Raw genomic sequence first — 21,221 nt, 5'->3', positions numbered from 1 at the left:
ATATGTTACTCCAAGCTCTTCTTGCCTTGATGGTTTGTGTTGAGAAGTCTGCTGTGATTCTGATGGGCTTTCCTTTGTATATGGTTTGTTTCTTTTCTCTAACTGCTTGTAGAACTTTGTTCTTCTGTTGAGTTTCTGGAATCTTAACAATTATATGCCTATGTGTAGATTTTTTTTTGATCAAGGCTATTTGGAGTCCTATGTGCCTCACCTGTATGTCAAGTTCTTTTCCCCTGCTTGGGAAGTTTTCTGCCATTATTTCTGTGAAGAGATTTTTTATGTCATCTGCACTCTCTCCTGTTTCTTCATTGACTCCAGTCAGTCTTATGTTATTCTTCTTTGCATCATCTAGCAGCTGCTGGATTGATTTCTCATGTTCCCTTATAATTTTGAAGCAATTTTTCTTTTCCTGGTCACTAATTGCAATCTTATCTTCTATATCTGAAATTCTGTCCTCACATTGGCTCATTCTGCTGTGTAGACTTTCAATGGAGTTTTTCATGTCCTGGAAATCTATTTGCATCTGTTTTATGGATTCCATTTGTTTCCTATGTTGGGATTCCATCATGTTCCTGAGCTCCTCTCTAGATTTATTAATCATGTCTTTCACTAGGGGCACAGTTTCTCCTGTTATCTGAGAAATTATTTCTGATTTCATTTTTTCCAGATGCCCTTTTGTTGCCAGTTCAGTGCGTCCAGGTGGTTGAGTATCAGAGTGTTCCATCTCATTTCCCTTTGGGGTTGCTGTAGGTGATCTGGAAGTCTGGTTTTCAGACTTATTTATGTGTTTTCTCATTTCGACTGGGGTGGGGGGCTGTTAGCACCTGCACGGATTACCTCCTCTGAGCTGGGAGAGGTGGGACAGGGGCCGGGAGCAGCGGTAGGGATGGTGGCCCAAAAGCCCTTTCCTGTGGGCTGGGAGCAGCGGGAGGGATGGTGGCCGGGAAGCCCCTTCCTCTGGACCAGCAGCAGTGGAATGGCGCCTCAGAAGCCCCTACCTCTGGGCCGGGATCGGTGGGAGGGATGGTGGCCTGGGAGCCTCTTCCTCTGGGCCAGGAGCAGTGGGACAGAAGGTGGCCCCAAAGCCCTTTTCTCTGGGCTGGGAGCAGTGGGAGGGATGGTGACTGGGAAGCCCCTTCCTCTGGACCAGGAGCAGTGGGACGGCGTCTCAGAAGCCCCTACCTCTGGGCCGGGAGCAGCGGGACTCAGTACCGTGGGTGGTCCGGTGGTCCGGTGTCCTCTGCGCCTTTGTAGTGTGGAACCAGGTGGCTGTCCGGGGTTGGGGGGGGGAGCGGGGGCGGTCCATTGGATTGTTGCCGGGGCACGGGCTGATTCGGCGTGTTCCGCGCTACTGGGGACCTCGGTAGGGCCTGCGCAGACCTGCATGTCTGCAGTGGGCTGATTCGGCGTCTTCCTTCCGCGCGACTTGGGACTGGCAGCCCACTGAGCCAAGACGCCGAAGAAAGAGCGCGACGAAGAAAGAGCGCGAGAGGAGCCGAAGGAGAAAAGGGGCTTTCTTGTGCCATCTCAGGTTGACTGAGTCCCTTCAGATTGGTGCCTGTGAGTCTCCTGGGGGTTTTGATATTTGTTTTATTTTAAAAACTGACTTGTTTCTTTTCTTCTTTTTTTTTGAGACAGGGTCTTACCATGCAGTTCAGGCTGCCTTCTAACTCACAGCAGCCCGCCTGCCTCCCGAGTGCTGGGATCACGGGTGTGCGCCCCCACGCCCTGCTTGTTTCTGAGTTGGGTGTGATTCTGTGACCCCCAGCGTGAGTGACTCCATTCTGGAGTCTGGGGTAGTGCGGAAACTCAGTCTGAAATAATGGCCTCTTTCAGTCTTGTTTACCGTAACTACTCCTGGGATGAAAAGCACGGTGCTCTTAGTCGACCAAAGGTCAGGGCTGCCAGATCCTTTCCGTCACTCACCACCCACACTGGCGGAGGCACCAGAGTGGTGAGGCAGGCGAGCCCGGCCTAACCACAGTATGGGCTCCACCGGGAAGCTGCGGTGGGTGTGCTCTGGCCCGCGCTCAGCGCGCTTGGCCTGTGGGCAGTGCAGTCCAGGTTGACTTACGGTTATGTGACATTTTATAATGTGAGGTCAACCTGGTGTGGTGACACACGCCTGTAGTCCCAGCAGGAGGATCAAGGCCAGCCTGGGCCCCACAGAGAGACCTTTTCTCAAAAAGTCAAGACAAAAAGATAAAAAATAGAAATAAAAATACAGTAAAAACAATAAAATGAAATGTGAGGACAGAAGCTGACTATTCAGGTGGTTGCTAATAAGTAATCGCTACTTTGAGAGTAAACTGATTCCCAGCTTCATTTTTTCCTCAGTAAAATGCAAATAGTAATGTCTAAGTAGTAGGGTTTTTGTAAAGATTAAAGGGAGTGTTATAGGAAAATAGATATTGTAGTACCTGGCAGGGAGCAATTGCCTGATAAAAAGTTAGCTCGCTTTCCTTAGACTTGAATGCTACATTTTGTTTTAGCAAAACATTCTTTGGTACATTTTAGATATAGAGATCGTAACGTTCTTCATAGGGAATTTATACCAGTACTTGATAAATCTTGCTTCTTTCCCACCCCCTTATGTACGAAAGCTTTGTTTCCGTTTTCTCTTTTTTCCCATCCCTCCCTTCCTTTTTCCTTCCCTCCCTCTTTATTTCCCTTCCCATTTGAAGATTTTCTTTCCATTTCCCAGTATCTGTTACACATTTTAGTCCTCATTTCCTCTTTCGGTTTGTCACACCAGAGAAACAATGAGGTATTTAAACGTGTGTCTGATTTATTTCACTTAAGAGTATGGTCTCAAGGTATATCCATTTAACTATGAATGTCTGAAGCTCATCCTTCTTTATGGCAGAGTAGTACTACATTGTATTAAAATAAAAAAACACCTTTTTTTTTCTTTTGGTACTGGGAATCGAACTCAGGTCCTTGCGCTTGCATAACAGGCTGCGAAACCACTGAGCTAAATCCCTGGCCCAAAACACACCTTCATTATCCATTTGTAGGTTGATGGGCATTTGGGCTGTATCCCAGATTTAGCTATTACAAACTGTGATGGACTGATACTGAGGAGTAGAATCCCTACCTTTTTTTTTCCGTCCTGTATTTCCATGTGGGAGTGTTTGAAGGAGAATCCAGGAGGTTGGGGGCAGGGAGAGCACTGGGTCTGGGTGTGGATTTATCCGTGGAGTTGGTTAATGAATCACCGGCTTATGCACTGCTCTCTGATGCACAGATGGGTAGGAAACACTCCGTCCCCTGGACTGCATCACAGTGGGTGCTGCCCATTCTCGCGCGCGTGAGCCTTGTGGGGACAGCAGGGCCTGGCCGGCTGCGGAGGAGACCGGGGCTGTCGTGCGCTGCAGTTAGGCCTTCCGCTGTGATGGAGCGCCTGCCACCGTTGAGCCAACGCGTTACCGAGGCCTGCATTACCAGTCCTCGGGGTGTCCTGCGCCCTACGGTGTCCCGCGCCCTACGGTGTCCCGCCCACTCCCGGGCGTGCCCGCTGTCAGGCTCTGCTGTGCTTATGCGTGTCGCCGCCCTGGCCTCCCAGCTCGCTGCGCTGCAGTCCGCTCCCCACGGGCCGTGCCTCACGCTTCCCCAGCAGGGTCCTTTCCGAGCTGTGTCCGTGCATTTTTCTGCCGTCCTGGTGGTGGAGTAAGGGACTCGGTTTCTTTGCATTTCTCGTGACTAGTGATGTGGTCACCTTGTAACTTAAGGCCACTTGAAGTCTTTTGTGAACGCCCTCTGGGGCCATCTTATTGGTCTGTAAGTGTACTTTATTTGTTCAGGGTAAAAATACATTCTCAGATGTGTGTACTGCCAACACCTTCCCTGGACCGTGGCTTACTTTTAAACTCCATTAATGTTTGTTTTGTTTTGGACACAACTTTTCTTTTTGAACCTAGGGCCTGTGTTCTGGAATTTCTTAAATGGCAATGAATTCTAGTTTATAAATTTTTTTATTTTATTTTATTATTTTATTTTATTTTATTTTTTTATAAATCTTTGCTTTCTGCAGTTATTCCTTTTTTGTCTCCTGTTTGAAAAATGCTCTGTTACTGTCTAGAAGCTTCCTTGTTTTGCCATTACCAGCTGAATCCACGCTCCCTTGTAAGTGTGCACAGTCGGTAGGGACTCAGGGCTGGTTATTGTCAAGATCCTTGCTTTCCTCTGAACCTCCGGTCTCTCAGGTGCCATTTGTGTTCTGTTGTTCTGTTTCTCCTTGTATTAATTCCACTAATTTCACTAATAATCTTCTAATCCCTCTGGCTGTATAACAGATGTAGATATCACTCTGTCCTTCCATGAGACCCTCATAGCTATTTTCGGTCCTTTTCATTTCCATACGAATCTCAGCACTAGCTTCACAGTTCAACAAAGAAGGTGTCTAGGGTTTGTTTGGGATTTCGCTGAACGTACGGGTAAATGTTTACTCTGAAGGCTTCTGATCCCTGTCTATGGTATGTCCCTCCATTTATTTAGGGTTTTTTTCATTATAGTTTTTTTTTCCTGTGTAAAGGTCTTATGTTTCTTTCATTAAATTTATTTGAAGATACTGTGACTTTTTGATGGTTTTGCAAATGTCAAGGAGAGTAGGTTTGACTTCCTTGGGTAGTGTTTACTGGCAGTGCAGTCAGTTTTCATGTACAGACCCTCAATCCCATGGTTTTGCTGAACTCAGTTATTCTAGCAGTTTATCTGTAGGTTCTTGTGGATTTCCTCAGAAGAAAATCATACTGTCTGTGAATGAATTTGTTTCTTTGAATCCTTATGTGCCTTGTTTTGTTTCTACTGTGCTGAGCTGAGGCAGTGCTGGCAGAGAGCCTGGCCTGGAGCAGTGTCCCTTGTGGCCACATGTGGTACTTGCTGTAGGGTTGAGTTTACTGGATTCCTTGCTTTTTACTAGATGCTTTCATCAGATTAAGGATGTTCCTTTTTTTGGTACCAGGGATTGAACTCAGGACCTTGTACGTGCGAGGCAGGCATGGCGTCACTGAGCTACATCCCTGGCCCCAAGGACGTTCCTTTTTATTCCTAGTTTTAAGGTTTTTTAAAAAATCATGACTGTCAGATTCTTTTTTCTGTGTCTGTTGATGGTTATGTATTTTCTCCTTTTTTTTTTGAGACATGGTCTCACTCTGTAGTTCAGGCTGGCCTTGAATTCATGGTGATCCTCCTGCCTCAGCCTCCTGAGTGCTGGGATTACAAGAATGCACCCAGCTTTCTCTTTTATTTTGTTTCTTTGGGAATAATGTATTTTTCTAATGTTGAACTGACTTTTCATTCTTAGATTAATCCTAAATTGTTCACGATGTTATTCTTTGCATTCACTGCTGATTTGTTTGCTAATGTTTTGTTCAGGACTTTTCCGTCTATATTCCTAAGAGTAGGGGCTGTGACTTTTCTGGTGTGGCAATCATGCAGGTCTCATGCAGGTCTCAGTGGGTTCTTCTTTCTTTTTTCTGACGTTCCTATAAGGTTTTTCCCTGGCAGCTGAATGAACCTACGGATTTGTTAAAACTCAGAACTGTACACCAAAAATGTTAGCTTTATTGTATCTGAATTAAAAGAAATAAAAAGTCCTCAAAACAGGGGAATTAAAAACATGTGGTCCCCGTCCCTCCCCGACTCCATGTTCAGTGATCCTTAAAGTGGTGTTATGGTTTGGGTGTAGATGTCCCCCCAAAGCCTCATGTGGTCATAGGCTGGATCTAGAGTGTGAAGCTGGGATCGATTCATGGTGCAAGGCTAGGCTCAAGGGCACTAGAATTAAGGGGTGAGTGTTGCCCGCCCTAAGTAGTCTGAATAAGATAAAAGGGGCAGAGAGATGCGGTGAAGGCCTCTTGTTACATTTTGCTGTCTTCCACCGCTGTGAACTATTTCCTCTTGTTACCTTTGCTACCTTGTGCGTACCATTTTGTTTCTACTCTGCCATGCCTGTTCATCATCTCTGCCCTGGAGTTGGGCGATGATGGACTGAAAGCCAAGTAAACCCCTTTCTGTCTAACTTTTGGTGCCAGGCATTTTGTTTCAGCAACGAGACGAAAGTAACACAAGAGGCTTCAGAAACTTCTGGTTTAATGAGATTTTTTTCTTAGTAAATGATGCCACAGATCTGCATGTTCAGTGATCTGAGACATCTCCTGGGTGGGTGTGTGGATGGAGAGAGTGGAAAAGATTTGTTCTCTGAAAGAGTCTGTGCATATCTTCCTTCAGTGTTTGGAAGGCTTCACCAGTGAGGCCTCCCGGACCTGCAGTTTTCTTTGTGAATTTTTAAATTATGGATTTAAAATCTTGTTGTTGCTGTTGAGGTATGATGTACAGAATGTGGCTGTCTGGGCTTAGGAAGGGACTGGGGAGTTGTGGGAACGTGAAGCTGCAGGCTGTGCATTGTAGGGGAATAGGGGTCCTGAGAGGAGCCTGGAGCCTGGGCAGGAGAGGGGCTGTGGGGGCCCTGTGGCTGACACAGCATCCTGGTCCTTTGGCCCCGTTAGGGAAGGGCTGCGCTGCCTGCGCTTCACAGGGGCTGCTGCGGCTCCTTGGGCGTGAGGACTGGGAGGGGCCCGAGGAAGTTGCGGGAGCAGCCACTTGAGATGTGTGGCCAGTCCCAGTGGGTTTCCCAGAGTGTCAGAGCCACCCAGCGGCTGGCTTCCCAGGGGGCCCGTGCAGCCCCAGTGCCCCGCTCTGAGAACCCTGGGCTAGAGGCCCCTTTCTCTGCCTTCTTTCTCACGATGGCTGCCCAGAGGTACAGATGGGGTATGCAGGGCCCCTCCTGTACCGGCCACACCCTGTTCCCAACTGTCTTACTTTTTATTGCACAAGTAATATCTGCTTGATTGTTTTTAGACAGGGTCTTGCTGTGTAGTTCAGGCTGGGCTTGAACTCGCAGAGATCCTCCTGCAGCCTCCGAGTGCTGGGATCACAGGTGTGTGCCACCACCCCTGGCCTTGGTTTATTTTAAAGCAGTTCAGAAATGGGCAAGGTCACAATAATCCCTCTCTCTGCCCCTCACCTCCTCTTCCCAGATGTGCCATCGGCTGACTGTATCTGCAGCAGCTGTTGGTGCAGTTGTACACAGACACGGACTGGGATTATCTTTCTCACAGGATGGGGAGCTGACTGTGAGAAAGAGCCCTAGTGGGGCCTGTGTAGGAGATTAATTTCCTAGGACTGATCATCAGCACATGACCGAATGAGGTCGGCTCCAGGGGGCACTGACCTGTGGTCACTGTGACCAGGTTTGGTTTGTTTTATTCTTTAAAACAGAATTCGATTGTGAGCAAGGGATAATCCTCTACCCCACTGACAGTTCTGGGGTAGGGGCTTGGACAGCGGTTGGCAGGGCCGTGTTGGTGACCCAACAGGGCAGTATCTGGCACACAGCAGAGGCCCACGATGCCTTGCATGGATAGAGCTTTGTGTGACGCCCTCCTGCGTCCCAGTCAGAAGTGCCCGTGGGTTTGTGATGGGTCAGCCTGTCCATCGCTGCTCACAGCAGAGTCCCGATGCTGTGACCCAGCCCGGGAGCCGGGCACAGCTACCCAGGCTATGCCTGCCCCCAGCTGCCTGTGACTGTTTGGAGCCTGCCCGCCCATCTGGCCCTGCCTTTCCAGCTGTTCCGCCCCTCCTGCTGCCTTCTCCTCCCACACTGTGCTGAGGAAGGGCACTGCCTGTGTCCCAGGAGCTGTGGCTCGGCAGGAATGTGGCACAGGGAGGGCCAGTGCTTCTGTGGCTGGCCCTGCGGAGCTCTGTGGTCACCATAGGCGCCATGGCCGTCTCCCCTGCGCTCCTGTTCCTTGACAGGTTGGTGCTGCCACCTCACCTTTCTGGGGTCTGTACCTGGAGGTCCTTGGAGCAGGCTCTTTCTCACATGCCAGGCTTTGATCCCGGGGTTAGGCAGAGGCATCCTGTCCTGCTCTCCCTGTTCAGAGCAGACAGATCTTGCTGTGTGGGGAGCTCCTGGGCTGGGCTTGACACGCGCGTGTGTGATGCTCATGGCACAGCACTAAACCGCAGGCTCTTTCCTGCTCCCTGTGTCCCAGGGATTGGATACATCTTCATCACACAGGAGCCCAGCTGTGTGGATGGGGCTTTGTCTGGTTCGTGTCCATGATAGTTGGAATGAGTGACCTTTATTTCCTTGTATTCTCGAAGAGAGGTCAGAGCCAGTGTAAATGTATGTGGTGCATGTCGGTGTTGAGGGTGGAAGTACTCCTAGTGAATGGGCCTTCGCAGGCTCATTCCTGTCTCTGCCTTGTAGTGCAGGTGAGGCCGGGATTTATGTGTCCCTTAGGAGGGAATTCCCTAACCTTTTCCTGTTTATTTGGTGGTGACTACATGCACTGCTTCATTTGGGCTGTTGGGAGGAGCAGGTAAAATCTATGCCAAGTGCCTGGTGCAGTTCCGAGCTCAGGACAGGTGGCCTGGAAAGGCAGCTGTGACTCACATGGTGGTGGACAACTTAGCTCCTGACCAGGCTGCTCTGGTGGTGGCTGAGCACGGTGAGTGCACCTTGCTTCTGATTGGGTCAGGACGAGAACTCGCTCACAGTGTCTGTCTCAGAGACAAGCAGGAGCAGCGAGCCCCAAGTCACTGTGGACTTACTCACTGAGCTAGGCTGCGGGCATCCCGAGGGAGGAAGACTTGGCGGTTATTTCTTTGGCTCTGAGGAACTGTGAGAAACCCCAAGGAGTGTCTGTGGCCGGTGGAACCTGCTCCACCAGGCTGGAGGAGCGTCCTTCCACACCCGCTGCCACAGGCAGGGCCTCCCACACTCCAGTCCCAGTTTCAGGTCCGTGGGGTGTGGTGGGTGATGCTGGCAGGTCTCTTCAGTCTCTCAGAGTCCTAGCTGCCCCAGTTTTAAATGGACAGCGGGAATTCTCATGTAACTGTTTGGAAGATTCCGTGGAAATGCTTCCGTTCCACACAGCTGAGTGTTCATGTGTGCCAGGAGCTGTCCCGGGCGCCAGAGACTTGGCATTGAGTGGCAGAGTCGCTTTGGCCTCAGGAACTGCGCACGCTGGTGGGGAGACAGCCCAGACAACAGGTGTGCCCTGCGTACCCAGGGCTGCCTCCCAGGCCACGTGCTGCGGAACCCCAGCCGCAGGGACCCACATGGCCCTGCACAGGGTTTGTTTTAATTGTTTTTGTTTTTTTTGTTTTTGGTACGGGGGATCAAACTTGGGTCCTTGCACTTGCGCAGCAGGCAGGGAAACCCCTGAGCTAAATCCCCGGCCCGCTGCATAGTGTTTTGTTACCAGCGAGTGCTTCGGTTTGCTCCTGAAATCACATTCTGTTGGTTTTGTTCGTTTCCCAAAAGTTAAGTCAGTGGGGCAGAAGTGCCAGCACCTAAAAAAGAGGAATCCATTCCTTGGGCAGCAGTGTCTTGTCTGAGAACAGAGGCGGGACTTGGGCTGCAGGGCCTTGCTGGAGTTTCGTCAGCTGTGAGCGTGCAGTGTCAGCTGGTGCCGTGCCGGGCTTCCACACACTGGGGACGGCTGGACTTGGGGCAGTGTGCAGACCTTCATGTGTTCCTAATTTTTAGTTCATAATTAAGTTTTCTTTCTTAAAGAGGATCCCCAAATTGAATAACCTTCAAGTACCCCAAAACCCAGACCAGCCTCTTCAGACAGGGAATGGGAATGCTGAAGGTGGACGTGGGGTGGAGGGTCCTCAGAACAGAGCACCCCTGACCCTGGACCCAGGCTGCTGTTTGGCTGGCTGCTGGCCTGCAGGAACGTAAGCCTGGGTGGCTGGCTCCGATTTTCCGAGAGAAGCCAGAACCCAGCTTTTCCTGTGATTTCTAGATTTTAAAAAGTGTTTGACAAGTAATAATCCCCACTTCTGAACCCCGTGTCAGCAGGACACACAGGCTGCTGGTGTGTCACTGTGCTGAGGGCCCTGTGCACACCGGACACAGCGGGGCTGAGCAGCGAGAGCATGTGCAAGCTGGGTGGCCTGTGTGTGACCCCACGAGGTCACTCAGTGGCCCTTGGCATAAGTTAGTGTTGTCCCCACTCACAGATGAGGAAGGAGATGGCTCCTGATGAGCTCAGGGCTGTGACCCACCTCCCAGTCTGCATTTCTTGTCCAGACGTGGTGACACAACTGCCTCTCTTGTGGCTTGCTTTTGTAAAATTCGTGTATGTTTATAATACACAGTGAACCCGTTTATCCTGGGGACTTGGTACAGTTCCTCCCTCTCGTCCCTCCCGCTTTCCCCTTCCCATCTGCAAAGGCCTGCCTCCTTGTGTCCGGTAATTGTGGGCACCCTGGGGGTGTGGCCAGGTTCAGGGTGGAGCCTTCTCGCCAGGAAGACTGGCTCTGGCCCACCCCTGACTGCCACAGCAGGTGAGGCAGGAGAGAGGGTTGCCAAGGGAAGCTCCTGGGCACTTGGTCATCTTTGCCTTTTCCGGTTCTCCTGTGTCCCTCCTTGATGCTGGGGCTCTACCTTTCCTTAGAAGCGGGGGAGTAGAACAGGAGTATATTTGCATGCACTGTTGGCTGTGTGTTTTGCATGGGATGGAAATTGAGGAACTCATGGGCCTTGTCCAGGAGCAGACTCCCTTTGTCCTCTGGCACCTGCTGGGGGAGGCTGGAGGGCCTGGGGTGTCCCAGGCGGGTGGCCTTGAGAACGGACCTGGCTCCTAGGCATTTTCCTGGGAATGCTGTCACCAGCTGTTGTAATGTTTACAGTAAATCCCTTGGGGCAGTGGCACAGTGCCCAGAACAGTGCTGATATGGCCAGCATGCATTTGAGCAAATAATATGCATTTAGGTCATTAAATGTTTGAGCAAAGGAGGGCAAAACTTGCCATGCAGAGATCCTTCAGGGCTGGGCTCCTGCCTGCAGCTCTAGCTCTTCTTCCTGTGGGTTGGCTCAGGGCTCTTGTCTCCTTTTGCCTGCTGTCTCCTCAGCCTTGGTGGGAGAGGATGCTGGGCTGGTGTTGGGGTGTTCTTGCTGCCTTCCTGGAGTAGAACGTGTCGCTTAGGTTTGTCCTGAGCTGGCTGCTTTTAGGAGCTGGTTTCCTCGCCTTCTTGTTGGGAGATCCCAGCTCTTAAGAACATTAGGCCCACACTGCCACCCAAAGACCCACTGATCCCTGCAAGGTGGGCCGGCTGGATTCTGAGCTCCCCAGGCCAGGCACTGCTTCCTGTCTTTGTGTCTCACCAGCACCTGAGCGCAGTGCCTGACGCGGGTCAGGGCCACTGGAGGGCACAGCCCGAACCTGGAGCCAGTCCTGCTGGGTGCCTTTCCATAGCTGTATCTGCTCCATATCAGGTGAAGCCCTGGGTAGACTGTATCCTTTAAGCAGCTGACCTCAGTGGCTGTAGGACACACACACACACACACACACACACACACACACACGTTGCTGAACTGTCTTTTTAGTGCTGTGTTGGAATGTTCTCAACCTCTGGTCTTCTCTTTCCCTCCCCACAGTGCTGGATGCCTCTCCTCTTGTCTCACTGGGCCAGTTTGTTGGTCGATTCATTCAAAATCTTGGTGGGGGGCTGGGGATTTAGCTCAGTGGTTTTGTCGCCAAAGTGCAAGGACCCGAGTTCGATCCCTGGTACCAAAAAAGAAAAACTTGGTGAGTGATGTCCTTGCCAGCTCTCCAGTCTGGGCCTTGGACACCATTGGTGCCCCCTCAGCCTGTGTGGAACTTGGTTGCACACAGCATGTGCCAGGCCAAGCAGTCAGTGCCAGGTGCCATCCTGGCCTACGGGTCAGACCCAGCCCGGGAAAGTGGAAGCGAGGCTCAAGGGAATGGCTACTGGGGCTGGGGCTCGGGGCTGCTCTGCCTGCCCTGAAGAGGGCCTGGGCCTGTGTGGTTCTGCCCCACTGCACAGCAGCCTGTGGGCCCTGGCCAGCCTTCCTCCGCGGTGAGCCGGCCTGGGCCTCATTCCCAGCCCATTGCAGCTGCGGCTGCTGCGCTGTCTTCACCCAGAGCTGTTAACTCTGTAAACCCCATGGGGCTGGGCCAGTGAGCAAGCAGCCCTCTTCACTTCCCTGTAACCTTCTCAGGGTCCCCTCGAGGCACAGCCATTGCTTGTACTCAGCACAGTGACTTGAGTCACCAAGATTGTATTTAAGCAGCTCAATAAACTCATTTTCACTTCTCTCTCCAATAGGCTTTAATCTTTGGGTGCTAGTAGAGCTTCGATGAACAAACTGTTTTTCTCTTTAGCATTTGACTTGCTGAGGCGTCTTGCTGATTTGAGGGATGAGGGTGGGAATGGTACGAAAGCATTTCATTTTCTAGTAGCAGAAACACCTAGTTTTTTTTTTTTTTTTTTTAGAAACACCTAGTTTTGCAACTTTTACATTTTTTTAAAAACTAGCTGGCCATGCTGGTGCACGTCTGCAGCCCTAGCACTCAGGGAGGCATATGAATGTGTCACGAGCTCTTGTTGTTAATGTACTGCGGCATGAAGGCTTCCACGTCTCAGGTGCCAGTAGGCACAGGCCTGCAGGTGAGGGGCGTGGCCGTCCCTGAGATTTGGGGTACTCCCCCACTCAGCCTAGCCCTGCCCCTCTGAGGTGCTTTATCGGCTTCCTGCCGGACAGGGTGCCTGGTCAGACCCAAGGCGGAGAAACACCTGGGAACTCAGGGAGAGGAGGAGGCCGAGAGCTGGTGCCCCCGCGCGCTGCTCGTGTGCAGTCCCGAGGGTCCCAGCCAGCTGTGTCAGCGAGTGACCTTGCTCCTGGCTCCATGATGCCCTGTGCTTGTACGTCCCTGTGAGCGGCTTCCCAGCAGCTCCACAGAAGAGCTGACAGGCAGGCTCCATTGTCTCCTTCCCTTTCTGAGTCATCCCCACAGAGATGAAGGCCACCAGACAAACGCCACAGTCAGCCCGGGCCTTCTCTCCCCGCTGTCAGGCTTCCCTTCCTCAGGGATCGGCCTTTTCCCTTGCAGACGGGGTGGCTTTACCCCCTCCTGCCCCATGGCTGCTTAAACAGGACTTTAGGATGATGCTGGGGGCTGGTATGGTGACACACGGCTGCAATCCCAGCACTGTGGGAGGCTGAGGCCGGAAGAGTGCAAGTTCAAGCCCAGTCTGGGCAACTTAGTGTGAGGCCCTGTCCCAAAAATAAAAGTAAAAAAGTCCTGGGGATGCAGCTCAATGCAGAGGGCCTGGGTTCAGTTCCCAGTACTTCAGGGAAAAAGCAAAGGTGTGGGTAGGTGTTGTGGGCAGATGGTGGGCAGTGGGGGGACCACTCGAGTCACCTTCTCAGGAGCGCCCTGGTCTTATAAACCAGGTCTCCTCAGAGCTCCGTGCTTTGGGAGTGCAGAGCACAGGCTCAGCTGAAGGAGGCCTGTGTGGGGACAGTCCGGCTCTCTGGTGCTCACTCAGCCTCTGCAGGAGAAATGGCGGGGGCCGGCAGGCAGGGCTTAATCATCAGGTCACCTGTTTGGGGAGCAGCCTGTATGATGGGACCCAGGAGCTCAGGGGCTCAGGGTCTGGTGGGCCATGGAGCCTCCTGAGGGGCAGCCACAGAAAAGACGAGGGGTAGCATGGGGTGACGAGCAGCGGGCAGAGTTGGAGGAGTGGGCCGGGCAGTGGGAGGTGTGTCCCCCTGGGCCGGGGCTGGAGGCCCTGCACATCCGAGAGCTCCTCTCTGGATGTGGTAGCGGCCCCTGGCAAGCAACCACAGGCCGGGACGGGGTTGCCCAAGCACCTCCATTCCACCCGGCCTGCACAGGAGCTTCGTCCTCCACGGGGTGGGGAGACACACGCCGCCCGCCAGCTGCCGCAGGAGGAATGAGAATGGGCGCCAGGGAGGAGGTGAGGCAGACCCAGGCCAGGTGGGCTGTGCAGGTGGGGCAGGTCGCCTGGTCTAGGACCCCAAGTGGCTCTTGGGAGCCCCGCTGACGTGGACAGCTGGGGCAGGTGGAGTGTGCGGAGCACTGGGGCTGCCAGGCCGTGCAGGTGGACATCCTCCAGCCCAGGGCTCTGGGGTCTCTGTGTCTTGGGTCCGAGACTGCATGTGGGCCAACAGCTGTCTGTCCCTGTGCTGCCTGCAGCGTGCTTTCCTCCATGACAGAGGATGCTCTCTCCTGGCCCTGCCGGGGTGCGGAGCAAAGGAGGCTGCGTTCTGAGGGCAAGGCAGGAAATGTTCTCCACCCCTACATGGTAAGCGCTCAACTCCTGCGGGCACCCTGGCTCCATGACCCCCTCGGGGACATGGTGGGGTGCTCCTCTCCTGACCTCTTCTGTTGCTCCTTCTTTCCCAGGGACACCCACCCAGAGGGCATCTGTGGTGAGCTCCTCTGTGGTCAGGGTTGCTCTCTGCTCACCTTGAGCCTGTGTACGTGTGAGTGTGTGTGCGTGTGTGTGTGAGTCCTGCCTCTCCACTCCCTCCCTTCCCAGGAAACTTGCGGCCGCTCTGTTTGCAGCTGACATGGACGGACGGAGCACCTCCTGGTGCCAGATGGACTCCGGGGGTCCAGAAGAGGGGAGGGGCAGAGCCCAGGCTCGGACTGATGTGGTTACCCAAGGGCATGTGTGAGGACTCTGATGCTGGGCAGGGTTGCATGGGCTGAAACCCTGAAGGAAGAAGCTGGATTGCAGTTCTGTGCCCTGGCGGGCGCCCATCAAATATAGCCATGGCTGCCGCAGGCCCAGTGTCTGGAGGCCAAGGTGGGACAACTCCATGGGTGGCATAGCCTGGGAAGTGGTGGGAGCAGGGCCCGTGTGTGGGTTCCCTGGAGGGCGCCTGAGGGTGCTTCCAGAGCATCAGGAGGATGGCATAGAGGTCTGGGCAGGGCCGCCCCTTGCCCAGGCCTGTGCCTGTCCCGGGTGCTCTCCGAGCCTGGCCAGGCAAGGCCTTTGCTCCTGGCCCAACCACCAGCCGGCCTAAAAGGAGGGGCTTCCGGGGGCTCAGCCGCTGCGTGTAGTGCCTTTTCTCTCAGAGTGACTTGTTTTGGGGTTTCCATCCTGTTGTCCACAAAAAATAACCCATACAGGGCCCAGTCCTGGCCCTTTGAGGGAGCGGCTATATGGCTCTGGTCTCTGGTCTCCGGTCTCTGAGGTGATGAGCTCTGCCTCTGCCCCGAAGGACCTGGCCCTGGTGCTCAAGGTCATCGTCCCGCTGGCCCTGTCATCTCAGTGTCACATAGGGGACCAGTGGCCCAGACCCCACACCCAGGGCGTCCTGCGGGGTTCCATGCAGTCCCTCGCTCCCACCTTCCCCTCCCCAGTGCATTTTGACTCAGCAGCAGCAGCTTCTCTGGAGAGGGGCAGCAGGTGTAAGCTTTTCGGACTCTCAGTGCCTTCCTCCTGGTGTCTCCGGGCATCTGAGGTTTGGGAATCACCATGGCTAGAGAGCTCAAAGTTCATTTCCTGTGAGTGTAAACAGAAATTGCCTCAGGCTATGAAACCCCTGAATGGATTCCATTATCACCACAGCCGGAATTCAAGAACACAGTGAAACTGTTCTTTTTTGAAAATTCTTTTTTTGGTACTGGGGATCGAACTCCGGTCCTTGCGCTTGCGCAGCAGGTGGCGAAACCACTGAGCCAAATCCCCGGCCCCTTGAAAATTCTTATAACTTCATTTTGATATAATTTCAAATTTACTGAAAAGTTACAAGAAAAAATTGTACGAAACTTCCACATGCTCTTTCTACACATTTTTCTTTATCCCTGCCTTGTATACATATTTTCCCCATATTAGAAAAGTTGGAGCTACCGTGTCCTCACCCCTCCCTGTACGAGCATATTGCCTAAGAAGCAAGGACATCGGCCATTCTGCGACAGAACCTCAGCATCAATAGCAAAATCAGAGAATTTAACCTTGATCCCAGCCTGTTTTCAAACAGAGTCTAGACCTGAACTTTGTCAACTGCCCCAGGAACCCTCGGAGCCCTTTCTCCTTCCGTGGCCAGGATGCAATCTGGGGTCTCCCTAGTCTCCTTCTGATGTGCGCAGCCCCTCGGGCCCAGGTGGACCTCAGCACTGTTGGGTGTAGACACTGCTCTGCCTGGGCACTGCATCTATGGTCGCCATGCTGGCCTCAGGCCAGGCTTGCTGTCCTCGTGGTGGTGGCTTCAGCTCTGAGCACTTGGCTGAGTGGTGTCCCCTGGGTTTCTCCAGTGTCAAGTGAACAGTTTTTGCCTTTGTAATTGATAGTTTTTGGGAAATGTTTTCAAACTGTATAAAAATCCTGTTCCTCCTCCAAGTGACACCTACTGGTGTTCACATCCACTGCCCATTTCCCATCTCCAGTACAATATTACTGGTGCATCCCTAGGCGGCCTTCTGAGGGTTCCCCTCCCTGTTTATGCTGATTTATTGCTCTCTCTCTGGGTCATGGATTTCCAGTTTAGGCAGTGGGTTATAATCCACTCCTCTTATTATTTCAATGATTAAATTATTCCCAGTTTGGCCATCCCAGGCCTGGCAAGCCGGCGCTGCTTCTGCGAGACAGGGCCTGTGTTTCTGTGAGTGCCTCCCTCTGGTCCAGCCCGGCACAGGCTCATCCTGTGCTTCCTCCTGCACCCCAAAACCACTTGTTCTCAGCAACAGCACCATACATTGCCTCCCAGGACATTGTCATTCTGTGCAAGCAGCAAGGACTTGTGTCCTGTGAATCACTTGTTTACGTGTTCTTGGGAGAGAAGACCTTGTGACAGTCTCATGAGTTTTCTTTTTTTTTTTTGGTACCGGGGATCGGGATCGAACTCGGGTCCTTGTGCTTGTGCAGCAGGCCGTGAAACCACCGAGCTAAATATCCAACTTGGAGACTTAAAATAGATAATACAGATTTATTTTGCAGATAATGTAAATTAAAGGGAGCTTAAGCACTGAAACAGCTCTTTGGGGGAGATACCAGGGATCGAACTCAGGATCTTGCGCTTGCGGGGCAGGTGGTGGCACCACTGAGCTAAATCCCTGGCCCTGAAGCTCTTATTCTTAAATACTGGATAGCTGAAATTTCAATCTGTGGACCATGGGGTGACGTCTGTTTGTTAAACCTAGGAAACTGAGGCTCAGAGAGGTTGACGTACTGGTCCGGAGTCACACAGCTAATGAGTGCGTGAGCCTGGGTTTCCACTTAGTGCAACTCAGTTTTTCCGATACCCTTGGCTATCATGTGACACATTTCTTTACTCTGAATTGCAGGGTTTGTGATGTAACAGTTGAATGACAAGAAGTTTATTTCTGGTTTAGGGTCTTTCTCTTGGTGAATAATTCTATGAAAATCAAGTCTGAAAAATTACAGCCTGTGGCTCCTCCCACTGGAGGAAAACAAGGAAACAAGGAAAGTTGACTTGTTTTCCTGGAATGATTCAGCTGTCCTAGTGCTACCCTAAATGCCCAGAAGTTCCCTAACCCTTTTATTTTCTTCCTATAGGAATTTGCTTGCTAGAAAACAAAATGCAAGACTTGACAGACAAAATGACTTGGGATGGAAGTTATTTGGAAAAGTACCACTCCGAGAGAATGCTCAGAAAGATTCCAAGAAAATACAAAAGGTATACCAGATGCAAACGGAAATGTGCTGTCGGGTGGCACAGCGTAGCCTTGTGAACCTCGCAAGATGAGCAGTACCATGGCTTTGAAGTTGCAGAACTTGTGTTGTTTGCATGCTGAGTTCCTGAAACTTAGTCTGTACTGAGAATGTAGATGAATTTAACCTTTTATTTCTTATAGCTTGTCACCTGCACACTAGAAAGCTGAGTTGACAACACTGACCTTAGATATTTACAACTTGACTTATTTTAATCAGTTGAGGAACAGTTGCAAATGTGTTTATCATCAAATTTTTATTGTGCCTGATATGAAAGCCTTCTCCCGCAGGGAGTTCAAATCCTTCTGGGGCTACTCTGGAACAGGCTCTGGTAGGGGCCCTCTTCCACACTCCGAAGCTGTCCAGTTTGGAGGGGCTCAGGGTCAGGCCAGGCTGCCTTGCTGGGAATAGGGGGTGTCATCCCAGTGGCTTGCAGGGAGGGCCAAGCGCAGGGACACGGGGTGCCCATGGCTGCATAATTCTGCCTGTATGAAAATCGAGTGGCCCTGGGAAGCCCTGACTCTGAGGACCTCCTGACAGCCTGCTGCAGGCTGTGCTGTGAGCGTCGCCCCACCCCAGCCTTCCCCCTCTGGCCTTGGATTCATACTTGAAGAGGGTCCTTCAGTGAGCACTCCGGGGGTGGGGGCAGCCAAGTGGTTAGGGCTCATGACCGGCACTAGGGCTGGAGAAGGGACAGGGCATCCCCAGAAACGGTGCAGGCCAGTGTGTGAAGAGCCTGGAGCCAGGGCTAGAGGGAGGCTGGGCTTCCTGCACTCAAAGCTGCACAGAGTTGTAAGTGACCCTCACCTGTGTGCCCAGTCACTTACAGCCCTCGGTGGCTGTGAGAGATCCACTGTTCCCTCAAAGAAGCCCTGAGACGCAGGCTGGGTGACTCATGTAGGGCCGCACAGCTCGGAAGTGGCAGAGCGGGACTGGTGGTGGGCACCAGCGCCGCTGCACAGGTAGCCGGGCAGCATGACATGGAGGTGACCGGCTGAGCTGGGAGCAGAGCAGCCTCTCTGAGCGGCAGGCTTTCCGCAGCTGGCGTGCAGGCCCGGCCCTGTGCTGCACCATGGGCGGCGCGCGCGGTCTGGCAGGTGGGGTGTGCGAGGGCAGGGTCAGCAGCGCTGGGCTGCACGCGGTTCTCACTCGCAGTGCGGTTCGCAAGCGTGGCCACTTACACGTGTGGTGAATGCCTGTCCATTCCCTAGGGTGATTGTCCCTTCCAGGAGAGACTGTACATCAGTGTTGGAATTGACTCGGCTTACTTAACCAGTATCCAGAAGAGTATCCGAATACGATGAGTTTCTATGCTAAGCTCAGCTACAGGCTTTTTAGGAGATGAAGTAGCTCTTCTGTTGTAAGGGTTTTAAAGAAATGGACGCTAAGAAAAAGTAAGAAGCCAGGAATGTAGCTCAGCAGCACAGTACCTGCATGGCAGTAGTGAGGCCCTGAGGCCCTGGTACAAAAAAGTAAAGAAAAAGGCACAAGTACACTACGCAGTTGTTCAACTAGCTCTTCATATCACTTGTATCTGAATTTCTTCTCTGTTTCTTTTGGTTTTTTTTTGGTACCGGGGATGGAACTCAGGTCCTTGGGCTTGTAAGGCAGGCGGTGGAACCACTGAGCTAAATCCCTGGCCCTGAATTTCTTTATCTTTAGTATCGTGATTATTTAATTTTTGAATTTTAATGTGAACATGAATAATGTTCTTGACCTTAAGGGATTTTCTGGCGTGCTGGAGTGAGTGTGCGGCTGCTCCTGCAGAGGCCTGGGCTGCAGTAATGAAGAGGGTCATTCAGCCCCCGGGACCTGGCCTTCTCCCGTCTCCGGCCTGCCCCAAGTCAGCCGACCGGCTGGGCTGGGACCACACTGTGCGGGGCTCTGTCACAGGGGCCTGGCTCACAGCCCCTGCCGTGCCTTGTGGGAGCCGGGCTGGGGGCTTGTGGGGTCCAAGACGGGGCCGGCAGTCCTGCTTAGAGCAAAACAGGAAAGAGTCTTCAGGAAGCTCTGGTTCCTTCTCTTTCTCCCTTTGGATTTTTTTTTTAATTTGAGAGAAGCCGCATCACGTGATCATTTGAAAACATCATGGACTTTGGAGTCCGACGGCCCGGGCCTGTGTCCCAGCTCGCCGTAGTTGGGCAAGTTGCTTAGCCTCCCTGAGCCACACTTCCTCATCTCCAGAAACTGGAGAAAAGTGGTGTCTACCTCTCTAGATGGTAAGGACTGAAGGAGTAAAAGCCTGTCTTGTGCTCAGAAGAGGGTTGGATGCGGGAAGTGCTGCAGGCGTGTTTGCTGCTTTCCTGTGACCAGGCCACTCCGAAGCGCAGGAAGTGGAGTGCAGTGTGAGGGCAGCAGCTGGCCCTTCAGCAGCCTCTCTGTGTCCTTGTTCTGCAAACACCGCTCCCTCTTGGCCAGGTCTTGGCTGAGCACCAGGGACGCCAAGGCAGTGGGGTGGCTCCAGGGCCTGGGCTGAGCCGGGGGCCATGAACTGGGTTCCAGCCGTGTCTCCTCCTGTCTATCTGACCTGGGGCCAGGCCCTCCTCTCAGTCCCCTCGTCTGCCAACTGGGCCATGATTCTCACTCTGTCTGCCCACTCACTGGAGTGCAGGAAGTGCGGATCGCGCCTGGGCCTCGAACATTGGTGGCAAGGGGCAGGGGGCCCATCCGGGGCTCATCTCTTCTGACTCTAGGGGTGGGGAAACGTTGAAATGATACCTTAGTTCTCTGCTCAAATTTCATAAACATTTTGAAAATTATGTCTTGTTTTTCCTACAACATTATGATTTCAGAGAGTTTTTCTTAGCAGAGGAAACAAAAATGATCAAGGTTGAGAGAATCATACCGAAACCATGGTTCTCGAAGTGTGGTCACCAGACTGGTGACATCGTCGTCGGCACCATCCCCCGGTGTCTGTGAGAAATGCGGGCTCTCAGGTGCCACCCCAACCCAGAGCTGAGCTCTAGGGCCGGCCACAGCTGGGCTCTAACAGATGCTACAGGTAATTAAGTGTACACCACCATTTCCAAACCCTCTTTGAAGGAAGGGAGAATTGGACACTGGGGACATAGTCATCTTCGTCACTGCAGGTTACACACAAGGCCAGAGCATGCAGGTGTGCGCACTCTGGGAACTGGAGGAGTCAGAGAATGCAGGTGGGGAGGTTGGGCCTGCCCTCCTCTGGGTTTGCCTGGACCTGGGCTCTGGTTGCATTGGCAGGGGCATGGTGCTGGGTTGTGAATAAAAGGCGGCTTGCTTTCTTGGATTTCTTGGCCTTTTTGGTTTTTTTTTTTTTTGGTACTGGGGATCGAACTCAGGACCTTGTGCTTGTGAGGCAGGCCGCGGAACCACTGAGCTAAATCCCCTGCTCCTTCTTGGCCTTTTTGTTTGCTCCACATTTTGAGCTGCTGACTAGATCCATCCTGGGAATACAGTGAAGGGCAGGCAAAACTTGTATGACCCTTGCCCCAGCCCAGAAAGGGTACTTTAACAGGTAACTCCACAGATAACTAATTGCAGTTGTTTCATATGTTGTAAGTAGGTCCAGAGTGCAGTGATCCTGGAGGGGTTTTGTACCACTGAGCACATTCTTCTGAAGTTGTCTTTTAGGTGACAGCTCTCAGGCTTACTCCTCGTCCCGGCAGCAGCACTGCCTCACTGCCCTCCTCTGCCCTCCAGGCCACCCCCTT

The 21,221-nt window shown here is 52.5% G+C and overlaps 1 protein-coding gene across 6 annotated transcripts in view; it reads left to right on the top strand.

The window, feature by feature from the left end:
* Tbc1d14 (TBC1 domain family member 14) overlaps positions 1–21,221 on the top strand; it is an 89,420-nt gene that overhangs the window by 29,032 nt on the left and 39,167 nt on the right. For 4 of the 6 annotated variants that reach the window (XM_087187296.1, XM_004847326.4, XM_004847328.4 and 1 more), the window contains exon 3: positions 17,377–17,497. The exons of 1 other annotated variant lie outside the window; for it this stretch is intronic. In XM_087187296.1, coding sequence (XP_087043422.1) covers positions 17,377–17,497 — 121 coding nt within the window. Of the gene's footprint in view, positions 1–7,661; positions 7,819–17,376; positions 17,498–21,221 lie in introns of those variants that run through there. One more of the 6 variants, XM_021260317.2, reaches the window with a different exon arrangement.

Source organism: Heterocephalus glaber, unplaced genomic scaffold, assembly GCF_053883595.1.
Source record: "Heterocephalus glaber isolate CG9 unplaced genomic scaffold, H.glaber_assembly_v1.0 deba00001509, whole genome shotgun sequence".
Lineage (NCBI taxonomy): Eukaryota > Metazoa > Chordata > Mammalia > Rodentia > Bathyergidae > Heterocephalus > Heterocephalus glaber.
The sequence above is the reverse complement of the archived record's forward strand: the minus strand, read 5'-3'. Positions and strand labels throughout refer to the sequence as shown.